Raw genomic sequence first — 12,882 nt, 5'->3', positions numbered from 1 at the left:
GACCAAAACAAGAGTATTCCAACGCATATATTAATTAATTAATTAATATAATAAAGTGGGTTCTTAAATTCCAGTCCAAATAAATTAATTAACAAAAAAATAAAAAAAGGAAATGGACAGAAAGTCTAAATCTCGAGACTAATCACACCGTTTGATGTGAAAGAAACGAATATTAACGGTTGTCGCCAACCAACAATGTAACTTAAGTAGTCTACAGCGTTTTGTTTATCTTAAATCTCACGTCAATTCTTTATTAATTTCTATCAAAAAATGGTCGACAAAGATTAAGAGATGTTTAATTATTCTTAATCATCGATTAACTTTATGTAAAAGTGATTAATAATGTACGCAATGTGCGAAGCAAAAGCTTATTCTTATTAAACACTGGAAGCAGAATTTATAAGAGTTAACCACCTTTGAATCATTAAATGGGACGATAAAGATTTTTTAATATATTTTAGTTGAGATATACGTAAATTAGCACAAATACTCCTAATCACCAAAAAACCAAAAATTCAATCATCAGAAAAAGAATTATAAGAGTTTATAAAGAAAAAATAAGTAAACAATTATTTAGTTGTATAATTATAAAGTATTTTCTAATTCTGAATCATATTTTTTTTAAGATTTTGAATAATTGAAATATTTTTTTTTATATTTCAAACTTCTAAATTAGCTCGGAAACTTATTGAAATAGCTCCAATTTTGAAGCTTTTTTTTTCCTTTATTTATTTGATAATCCATAAAATTATGTTAAAAATATTTAATTAATAATCATGATTTGGTGGAAGAAATTGGCTACATGGGAAACGTTTTTAACTGTTTTGACCGTGAGTTGGTTCAAAACTAACTTATATTATTTTAAAATATTTCTTTTTTGAATTTTCTTTTGTTACTAGGATACGTGTTCATGTCTAATTGGCTGCTGATATACCTTATACTTTTATATATTATGCTTAAGATTGAATCTGTTCACATTAATACTTGTGGATTTAGTTTAAATTCATGAAGATTTTTATTTTTACAATAATATTCTCCATTTAAATCTGATATAAGTTAGGGTATAATGAATGATTTCTTTTTAGTCGACACAAAACAGATAAGTTTCATGTACTTGGCAAGATTAATTTATTTCCCGTTACATTAATTAACAAATATTTTCCTCATTAAGTAATAATCTTCCTAAGTATTCAAATTAGCACACATAATATGACTAATTAATCACTAATATTCAACCTGATTTCAATCGACTGTGATGAATTATAGACCAAAATTTCAAATTCACGTGTACCATGTGATTATGACATTAATTAATTAATAACATAAACTTAATGACCAAACATTCTACACATTCTCTAGATATATATATGTTTTTTAGGTAAAAAAACCATTGGGGTCTGTCTAGTCCTTAGGGCTAGAATACCCTAGAAGTCCAAAGGACCAAGGTAATTGCATATTTTTTAGATAATTGAGGTATCCAGGCTCACAATGGGATTTGTCTGATCCTCAGGGTCACAAAATACTCTACAAACATAAATGATCAAGGTAATTGCACAAATGTAGTATGTACCTCTCCTACGACTCGAGCACAAGATCCTTAGGTATTAGGAGTGTTCAAAACCGGTTAACCGTTTTCTTGAATCGAATCGATTTTTCGGTTCAGGAATTTTCTTGAATCAAAATTGAACCATTTAATCGATTTTGAACCGGTTTTCCCCTTATGGCTTAAACTTTTTTTAATTTTTTCTTATTTAAATTGTAATCATCAACAATACATATCCAACTAAAAACTAAAAATTCTTACATATGTAAATGAGATTTAGGTTCAGGGATTTTTTTTTTTTAATGTATAATATATTATTATAATATTGTAAACCGATTAGTAAAACCAGTTTCGGTTAACCGGTTTGCATTTTCTCCAAAACTGGTAACTAAACTAAAAATGCGGTTTTTTAATTTCTATGAACCGAACCAAATTAGTTTTTCAGTTAACCGAAAATTTGGTTCAGTTCGTTAATTGCATTTTTCTGAACACCATTATTAGGTATAGTTAGCCTTAGTGGCTAAATTATTTATCATCTGGTCACAGGGGAATAGGTCATTCTCTCTATATTTTCAAATGATTTTTATAGTTATTAAGAAGCCGAAATATTAAAAAAAAAAAATGAAAATGAAAATTTAGATATTGTAGAATAAAAATACCTACCCAAGTTAAACAAATAAATAAAAGCTTTAAAAGTCGTGGCAAAGAGGAACAAAATTAGACAATTTATTTTCCCTAAAAGCAAGTATTGATTGATTTAACATGACATTGATATTTTATGCTTACCTTAAGCCTTAAAGGCTGTGGCTGTCCCTCATTAATTAATTATAATCTTAATTAGTCTGATAATTAAGTTCTACACGTCGTTTGCTTAGTTGGACTCATTTTGGTGGGTTTCTCACACGGTTTCCTTCATGTCGTTTCTTCTTCCATTTCAAATTGACTTTTATAAAAACAGTGAGACATCCACCTAATATCTTTTTGCCTTCAACTTTTTGGATCTTAAATTCAATTTTCAGTGTATATCATAAAGTTTCCCTAATTCTGGAGATGTTAACTTAATTATATGATTTAAAATAGGGTTTTCGGCCGGCGTCCGAATCTAAATGAGAATTTTTGATAATCGAAGACAAAAGGGATTTATTTGTTTGAATGAAGAGGAAATATAAAACTCTAATGTATATGTTGACGCCGACTTTCAAATTCTTTCATTATGATTTAGGAAGAAGAATTTTCATCACTAAAATATGTGTAGCACATAAAATTTTTTCTAAGTCTATGTTAGAAAAAATGGATGCTATGAACAAATTGGGTTGTCAATTTAAAGTAGGTTGGATGCCACTTCTCCTGCCCAACTCAAGGGTCATCAATCAACTTTTAAATCCTGTTATGGATACGCACAACATGTAATGGTTTCATATTACAACTACAAGGTTCGGGGTTTTATGACCCAAAAACTTACAAAAAAATAAAAAAATAAACCTTTTAGCAGCCATTGAATTTGACAAAAAACCATCACTGGTTAATCTAATAGTAAAAGAGCAGAAAAAGATTTTATGAGCTTTTGAATTCGAATCCTCACAGACCTTAATAGAGGTGGTCATTAAGAGGTTTATCTAGTCGTCAACTTCAAGGTTTCGAGAGATTAGTTGAAGTGCGTACAAACTAACCTGAGCATTCCTTGTCACAAAAAATAAAATGACAAAAAATATATTATGATAACAACCAATCACATATGCTACGAAAATTATTTGATAAAATAAATGTTAGATGGGCAAAAAATGTCCTTTTTACCTTTTTTTTTTCATTTTTTACCTTTTAGTTGACTTTTAATTGACATAGACAATATAAAATATATTTAATTAATTAAAACACTTACCATCTTAAACATATAAAACCTTATTTGTTTAATAAACAATAGAAAAACGTAGGTTTTATTTTTAGATGGATGGGGTGAACTTGCAAAGTAAATTATATCAAATTAGAAAAAAAAAAAAAGACATATATAAAACAAATTAAGAAAAACAAGATTTTTTCTTTTTTTGATTATAGTGAGAGTTTGGGGTAGTTTGCATACACCTCAACCAATCATTTAGAGTCCTAAAACTGTCGGCTGAATGAGAACCCTAGTAATCAGCCCTATTAGTGCTAAGGGTGGGGAGGGAACTCTTACAAGATTTATCCTTTCTAATTGGACCATTTTTTTCGAGTTACTGTTGAAATTTTGTTTGCTTGGTTATGAATAAGTCTTGTTGGGTAGAAAATCAATAATCTTTTTTTGAAGTCTCCAACCTCTCACTCTCATCGTGACATTCGAAAATAGAAACTTTGAAATGAGAGACGGAAGGAAGGAGGAGACATGGAAATATTTATTCTAGAGAGAGAGTTGTACGTGGAGACTTTTAAGCAAGTAAAACAAAAAGGCGGGTCAGGTCTCTCTTCTCTGTTTGACAATTAAATCTTAGTTTTAACTAATTAAGTGCAACATTCTTCTGAACCTTTGTATTTTTCAATTTTAAATCACCACAAAAATTGAACCCATCCTAGGGACCAAAAAGTCCAATCCAATATCATGAAAATTGTAAATAATATAATGCATTTTTTTTTTATATTAATCTCCCAACGGTTAATTAAATAATAAAAACCCCCCTTATCGTTAAGTTTTAGGTATTAAAAAAAAAAGTAGAAAAATATTATGTAAAATATCTGTTAATTCATAATACTATAAGTCCGTAAACTTTTAACTTTCAACTTTTTTTTTTTTTTTTAATGACCTGGGATGTCTAGGGTAGCTTACGAGTATCTCAACTAATCTCTCGAGGTCCTAGAACAATCGGTCGGGTAAGAGCTCCAGTGACTACCCCTATTAGCAATCGAAGAAGGACTAGAACTCAAGATCTCTTGAGTAATACACCCATGAATCTCTATCAAACCACTCAACCACCCAGAGATAGTTAAGTCTGTAAACTTTAATTGTTCATTGATGGTTTACTAACATCAGGGGGATTTTGATAATAACATTAAACCTTAGGGGATTGATGGATTTAACTCTTGAATAAGTCTTATGGATTATGGCCAATTGTATGTACTATTGATTTAAGGAAGAGTCAATATTCCAACTTGCAGTGTATGAAAAAAATAAATAATTTCCCTGCTACTATGATGATGATTTTACCTAGTCGTCGAATATTAGTTGAAGTACGCGTAAACTTACATGGACAGTGAACACCTCCTGTCACAAAAAATAAAATGACAAAAAATATATTATGATAACAACCAATCATTAAAGACATATGCTACGAAAATTATTTGATAAATTAATGTTAGATGGGCAAAAAAAATCATTTTTACCTTTTTTTTCATTTTTTACTTTTTAGTTGACTTTTAATTGATATAGACAATATAAAATATATTTAATTAATTAAAACACTTACCATCTTAAACATATAAAACCTTATTTGTTTAATAAACAATAGAAAAATGTTGGTTTTATTTTTAGATGGATGGGGTGAACTTGCAAAGTAAATTATTATCAAATTAGAAAAAAAAAAAAGAAAAAAAAGACAAATATAAAATAAATTAAGAAAAAAAAATTAAATAGCCCCCACTCACCTCTTCATGAGCCGTCCATGCTCATTTAATATAAAATTTTAAGTTTAAAAATTTGGACATTATGTGTGATTCACATTCAGAATGTCTGGATTTACAACTCTTACAAGATTTTTTCTTTTTTTGATCACGGGGAGAGTTCAGGTTAGTTTGTATACATCTCAACTAATCCTCTGAGGTCCTAAAACTGTCGGTTGAATAAGAACCTCAGTGTCCAGCCCTATTAGTGCTTGAGGGTGGGGAGGGAACTCTTACAAGATTTATCCTTTATAATTGGACCATTTTTTTGAGTTATTGTTGAAATTTTGTCTGCTTGGTTATAAATAAGTCTTGTTGGGTAGTGTTGATACAGAATTCTACACCAACCAGCATGATCTGATCGACCTTGCTGAGATCGGAACCGATCTGTGCGTGATTAGTGAAAATCAGCAATGAATATGAACGAAATGAATTAAAACAAAGAGATTTTTTAAAGTGGTTTGGCGAGGTTAACAGCCTACGTCCACTGTATTTCTGTATTTGCTGTGAGAGCTTACAATGCCATTCTTATCTGAAAATCGTAAACCCTTCCTCACTGTTTAAGGGGGCTTTTATACAAGATTTATACAAAGAAAATAGCGAAATTAAGAGGATTATAATTGATCTAAATCGCAATTATGATATTCTCATGATTGGGCGTTGTGATTGCATAGTGATCGCTGTTGATCGAGTTATTCCCGTAATATCTGGGATCTAAAGTAATCTGAAGATTGATTGAATGATTCCTTGATTTGTTCACAACTAGTTTATGCTATGTCGAGCTATATCTCGATGAGCTTATGCTAGGTCGATCAATCATAGTTGTCGAGCTCATTCTGGGTCGAGCCATATCCTCACGTTGGCTCGAGCTTGGTGGAAAAACCACACACATATCTACTCCTCAGTGTTCGATGCTCGTTTCGGGCTTCGAAAACTATTGCTCGATTTGATGCCAAGCTCGGCTTCAACATTGAGTCTTTGAGTGCTTGTTCGACTGGGCTCCTATGGTCGACCTTGCGCTTGGCCGACGTACCTCACACTTAGATCTTTATTCCCCATGGTACCTGTCAAAATTTAGAATATGAAAATTCAAGTCACAAAGGTAATTTTTGTGTGGTCGTGCTGCATTAAATGCGGCAGCCTTTGTCAATTACATTTCATCGTGCGTGGGCGATGACAGCTATTCACACGCGAAGTTGACGCGACATGCGGTGACGGTTATTATTATAGCAATCTGACGGTTCATCGCTCCTCGCGGATGGTCGACACGTGGTCACGTCCATGGGCTGAGATTGCTCGATGAATGAAGGGTTATGATCAATTGTAAGCGGACGGCTACGATTAAACTCCGCCCCTTTGTCTCCCATGCAAACCACTATAAAAGGTGGCAAAAAACCCTAGAATAGTCACTCCAAAAGTTACTCTGACTCTGGTTCTCCTTTTTTGTTGTTCTTATGTTGTCACGGTGGTCTTTCTCATGAGTTTCCAGCACTTTCCTTATTCTGGTAAGGCTCTTTCCCCTATCTTCTTGTGTTTTTCTGATTTTCGTGTCATAGGGTGGCTACTGTAGTGGCCACATTGAATGTCTTAAGGTTTCAGTAGGGTTTTTGGTTGCGTCTCCAGCTGTCTTGGGTTTTAAAGGGGTTTAACAAGGTGGTCGTGGGTATCCTGAATGGGTCGCATACTTTCTTCGTATTACGCGAGCTATCTCGAGTGCCTGAAATAGAAGCGAGTGTGGAATGGTCGCCGATTTGTTCAAGCTTTGACATATGTTTGCTTCTTTTTTCAAGTACCTAGAAGCGAGCTACAGCCATGTCTTCCTCCAATAGTCATACCATAGACTGAATGTTCCATTCACAGGTAGGCTCGGCAGCTCTTAGGGATGTGTCCCCTGAGGTTTCTAAAGAATTCATCACTCGAAGCTCGGACCCCAACGTTGTGGGTTTGTCTGATAGTGCTTCAATTCAGCTAGCCCAATCTCCGCCGTCTCCAACCCATAAGCTATGAAGAGAACCACGATCCCCGATTACCCTTGGGGATCTCGAACGCATAAGAGCGGCCTACGCACTGCAACTTAACTTGATGGTTTTGGGGAAATATTCTAGGAAGAAACCCCCACATGGATGGGTAACAACCTCTGAGACTCTCCTTAGGTGCGGGGTATCCATTCCCCTGCACTACTTTATCAATAACGTATTGAGGCGATTCGACATTGTTCATCTTCAACTGACGGACAACTCTTACATGATCATTATTGCGATGTACATTACATACATGATCGCTGAATTGGACGAGCCATCTGTCGAAGAGCTCGTCCACTTGAATAGGCTGAAAAAAAGGCAAGACCAAACATACTACCTTTCCAAAGTGAGAAGAGTACATTTTAACGGGCTGATTGATATCCCGAAGAAAGTTCCACACTAGGATTCACAGTTCTTTTTCTGCGGAGACCCTAAACCTGGAAGCGAGTAAGGCTCGAGAGACTAGTGTCTTCGTTGTGGAAGCGAGTAAGGCTCGGGCTTCCCGTGTATGTGTGAGGATTGTTCTCGAGCTGTACATTCTAACTGATCGTCTTGTTTTGTTTTTGCAGTTAACGTAGAGCAAAGTTATCTTCCAACCGCAAGCTTATAGAGGCTGCAACATTTTAGCAATCCTCCGGACAATCAGTGTAACGTCAACGAGCTTCTTACGCTTCCTCATTTGAAAGCGTACGGCTACTTTCGGGACGAGGCCAACTTCTTAGCACTTTTGGAGAAAGGTTAAGTTGTTGTTTGCTTGCGCTTGCTTTCCCACGCAAAATAGATTGCTAATTCTCTTGCCTTTTTTCTTGCAGATATGTGGGCCGAAAAACCAAAAAAGAAGAAAATGGCTGCCTCTGCGGCTGCTACGAAGGCTCTGGCTGCTTCGGGGATGAAGCAGCCTACGAAAATTGTTGGCTCGAAGCGTGCCGGTGGCGACCTTGGGGGAAACCCAAGCGCGAAAAAGCCCACGGCTGCCACTAAGGCAGTTGGCGATAAAAGCATTACGGAGCCCCGAAAGGGGCTAGTGAAGAAAGCATCCGAACCAATTGGAGGTTCAGGAAAAAATAAAGTACCTGAACAGCAAATTGGCTCTGGCAAAGAGGTCGCCTTCGAAAGGAAGTGGCCAAAGGTTTGGCCAAGAAGAAATCTGCCCCTACTGGTAAGGCAAGTGCTTCTAGGGGGAGCAAACCTGGCTCGTCCCAACCAAAAAATAAATAAACAAACGAAGAGGTCTAAGCTGCAGTCGATGGGCTGATCGACCAACTTCCCGACCATATTGGTGTTAGGGCCGCGATGACCAGGGATTGTGTCATCCTATGAACAATTGATCTGAATCGCAATACCGATATTCTCGCGATTGGGCATTGTGACTGCGCAGAGATCGCTGTTGATCAAGTCATTCTCATAATAGATGGGATCTGAAGTAATCTGGAGATTGATTGAATGATTCCTTGAATTGTTCGCAACTAACTTATGCTGGATCGAGCTATATCTCGACGAGCTTATGCTAGGTCGATCAATCATAGTTGTCGAGCTCATTCTAGGTCGAGCTATATCTTCGTATTGACCCGAGCTTGGCGAAAAAACCACACACAACAGTAGAAAGTCAATACTCGTTTTTTGAAGTCTCCAACCTCTCACTCTCATCATCACAATGTAAAATAGAAACCTTGAAATGAAAGATGGAAGGAAGGAGGAGACATCAGGTCAGACATAGAAATATTTATTCTAGAGAAGAGAGTTGTAAGTGGAGACTTTTAAGCAAGTAAAACAAAAAGGCAGGTCAGGTCTCTCTTCTCTGTTGACAATTAAATCTTAATTTTAACTAATTAAGTGCAAAGTTCTGCTCAACCTTTGCATTTTTCAATTTTAAATCACCACAACAATTGAACCCATCTTAGGGACCAAAAAGTCAAATCCAATATCATAAAAAATGTAAATACTATAATGCATTTTTTTTTATATTAATCCCCCAACGGTTAGTTAAATAATAAAAACTCCCCCTATCGTTAAGTTTTAGATATTAAAAAAAAGTAGAAAAATATTATATAAAATTTTTGTTAACTCATAATACTGTAAGTCTGTAAACTCTATTTTTTTTTTTTTAATGACCTGGGATGTCCAGGTAGGTTACGAGCATCTCAAATAATCTCTCGAGGTCCTAGAACAATCGGTCGGATAAGAGCTCTAGTGGGTATCCCAATTAACAACTGAGGAAGGACTATAACTCAAGACTTCTTGAGTAATATACCCAAGAGTTTTTATCAAACCACTCAATCATCAAGAGATAGTTAAGTCTATAAATTCTAATTGTTCATTGACAGTTTACTAACATCAGGGGGATTTTGATAATAATATTAAACCTTAGGGGATTGATGGATTTAACTCTTGAATAAGTCTTATGGATTATGGCCATTTTTATGTACTATTGATTTAAGGAAGAGTCAATATTCCAACTTGAAGTGTACGAAAAAAATAAATAATTTCTCTACTACTATGATGATAATTTTGGCAATTTATAATAATAACAAATTGATAAAAAATATTGTTGAATTATTGGGGTTAATTATCAAGAAAATTTGGATCCCGATTGTCTCCCAAATCATGTCTACAAACAGTGTCTCAAAATAATAAAAGCAGAAGAATGGGACTTATAATATCTTTCAAAATCATGCAAAAAGTTTTGATGTGCCATTGAGAATCACTTATAGAAGATTTAAAAAGTATAGTTGCTTCAAATTCACCCTTCTGAAGAATCATAGGTGGGGTTCAACATTTTTTCTATCACTTGTTTTAGATTCCAAAATTATTGGATTCCATTTATCTCATTTTCCCACTTTATTAAAGTTTCAATTCAACCACCAAATTTTTTTTTTTTTTTTCGAATTTTGCTACGGCATGTACCTAAATTAAAGAGCTCTCTTTATCTTAAATTTCATATCAATCGAGTCATATGATCATTGAAGAAATGAGTTCGATTGCAATTTTAATTCTACTATTTTTGGCAAACTTTTGGGTCGACAATATTATTAAATATATTTTTCTTGATAAAGATGTGACGCATTTTAAAAATCAAATCAAAAGTTGTAATTAAACACATACAACTAGTATTGTAAAACGTAATATTTATAAATAATAATGGACTTTATAAAAGCTAGTGATAATATAAGATATTGGACCAGTAATAAAGTCCCATGGCTTTCATGATTGTGCAAGATCATTTGAGGCCCCAACTAGGGGTGTCAGTTGAGCCAAGTCGCTTGAGCTCAACTTAGTTAAGCTATAGTGTCGAGTCGAGTTCGAGCTCGCTAGATTTTGGTTCAACAAGCTCGAGCTTGAAAAGCTCGATTGGAAAAGTGGAGAATTGGAGAGGTTTCTTTTATATTTTTTTTGAGCTCGAGCTAGATTAGGCTTGAGATCGAACTCGAATTTTCAATGTTGAACTCGAATTTTAAAGCTCGACAAGCTCAAACTCAAACTCAACACTGTAACAAACAAGCTGTAATAACGGATATTCTAAAATTTAGTGATAATATAAGATATTGGACCAGTAATAAAGTCCCATGGCTTTCATGATTGTGCAAGATCATTTGAGGCCCCAACTAGGGGTGTCAACTGAGCCAAGCTACTCAAGCTCAACTTGGTTAAGCTATAGTGTCGAGTCGAGTTCGAGCTCACTGGATTTTGGCTCAACAAGCTCGAGCTCGAAAAGCTTGATTGTAAAACTGGAGAATTGGAGAGTTTTTTTTTTTTTTTTTTTTTTTTTTTTTTTTTGAGCTCGAGCTAGATTAGGCTTGAGATTGAACTCGAATTTTCAATGTCGAGCTCGAATTTTAAAGCTCGACAAGCTCAAGCTCAAACTCAAACTCAACACTGTAACAAACAAGCTGAGCTCGATCAGACCTAAGCTCGGCTCGGCTCGTTTACACCCCTAGCCCCGACACTGATGGCAATTATCTTTTGTGATGAAGATGTTTTGAAGTTTCATGATAAGGGGGTGTTTGTAACTTTGCAATAGGTTGAATTAAGGGCAAAAAAAAAAATCATTTCGCTATCTAACAGATTTTTATGAACGGATTTAACATAATGAAGGCTCAGGTTGTAAGGAGTTCTGAAATAAAGCCCAAGGTTTAAAAGTTAGGGCCGTGGTTTGTTTTGGGCTAATATCGGGCCAGCCTCACAAAATATTCTTTGAATTACATAATAGAGCTGTGACTATCATTTGCTCATTATTACAGCTATATTTAAGGATAAGATACAAAGAATCGTCTAATCCATAACAGCCGCTTTAATCACAGCACTAATCACACTTAATTACAGTATAAAAAAAAATTTAAATTTTTTGTTTCCCTCTCTTTCTCTTAATACAAATAATTACCACATTTGTACTAACGACTGGACTAAAACATTTTGTTGACTAGAAGAATCTGAAAATAAAAATGGAGAATCCATCAAACCATGTTCAAGAATTTCAATTCTCAAGTATTTATATAGTTTTCATATTATTTTTATCAAATTGTATTTATTTTGTTTTTTCTTAATTCATTTTTCTGTTTTTTGGCAGAGTTTTCGGAGAGCAGAAAGAAGGTTGATTCTCAGCAGATGGAGAATTCAGCAGAAATAATCTGGCAAAAGAAGAAAAATTCTTTAGAATACGAAACCAAAATTGATCATCGCAAGAGTTTAGCTTGGGACAGCGCCTTCTTCACAAGTCCTGGTGCGTTTAAAAATCTTTAAAAATGTTAATGAAAATCCTATATTTAAAAATCTTTGACGTGCTATTGATTTTGATTGAAAAATTTATTCGTAATGTGTCCGGTTCTCAGGAATTCTGGATCCTGAAGAATTGTTTGAGGGACTGAATTTTCGGGATGTGGCTTCCGAGTCCCTGGAGCAAGAAAGAACAAAGAGGAATTGTGAGATTAACACGCGTAGAAGTTTAGCATGGGATAGTGCCTTCTTTACAAGTGCTGGTATGTGTTCGGGTTGAAGGTTCTCAACCGCAAACCCGTTTATGACACGGTGAACATGTTGATGAAGCTTGTTAGCGTAAACATTTTTTTTTTTTTTTGGTGGCATGTGTAGGAGTTCTGGATCCTGAAGAGTTGTGTTTGGTAAATAAAGGATTTAAAAAGTGTGAAACACGTCTAATCCCTGAAATTGAAAAAAATATTTGGAGTTCTGCTGAATCAAACTCCCTGATAAATAGTGCTAGTTCCTCACTGGCAAGCCTGGAGATTGATTTGTTTGATGATTCAAAACCATCCGTATGTGAAATGAGTAATGCAACCAATGTTACGGCTTCTAGTTGCATATTGGGAAGAGAAAATGGCTTGCAAAATACCCAGTGTGAGTTCACTGCTGAGGAACTGAAAGTTCTAGCAAGATTTTTTTAATTTGCGGTTATTTTATATGATAATTAAGTAGTGGTGTTACTTCTTTTCAGGTATGAAGAAATTGGATGCTTCCTCTGCAGTGAAGGTAAGTCCTGATCATGGTGGACATTAGACAATCAATCTTTCTCTGATGCTTCTTGGATCATGATTTCATCATTTTGAAATTTCAGATGAAATCTTTAAAGAGGCAAAGTCCTTACAAAAACGTATCAGAAAGGAGAGCGAAGGTGGCTTCTCTTCCTCCACAAGCACAGGCATGTTGTTTATGTTTACTCACTCTTGTTTTTTCCTACCA

At 34.7% G+C, this 12,882-nt stretch overlaps 1 protein-coding gene across 1 annotated transcript; it reads left to right on the top strand.

Annotated features, from left to right (window-relative positions):
- The first annotated feature begins 11,764 nt into the window (after window positions 1-11,764).
- On the top strand, window positions 11,765-12,587 carry LOC116120051. The gene is made up of 3 exons (XM_031405999.1): window positions 11,765-11,908; window positions 12,018-12,164; window positions 12,277-12,587. Exons 1-3 carry the CDS (start codon window positions 11,794-11,796, stop codon window positions 12,585-12,587), a joined length of 573 nt encoding a protein of 190 aa, XP_031261859.1. The 5' UTR covers window positions 11,765-11,793.
- Window positions 12,588-12,882: the final 295 nt, after the last annotated feature.

The sequence above is a fragment of the Pistacia vera genome, unplaced genomic scaffold, assembly GCF_008641045.1.
Source record: "Pistacia vera cultivar Batoury unplaced genomic scaffold, PisVer_v2 Contig1256, whole genome shotgun sequence".
Lineage (NCBI taxonomy): Eukaryota > Viridiplantae > Streptophyta > Magnoliopsida > Sapindales > Anacardiaceae > Pistacia > Pistacia vera.
This window is presented reverse-complemented; position numbering and strand designations above follow the sequence as displayed.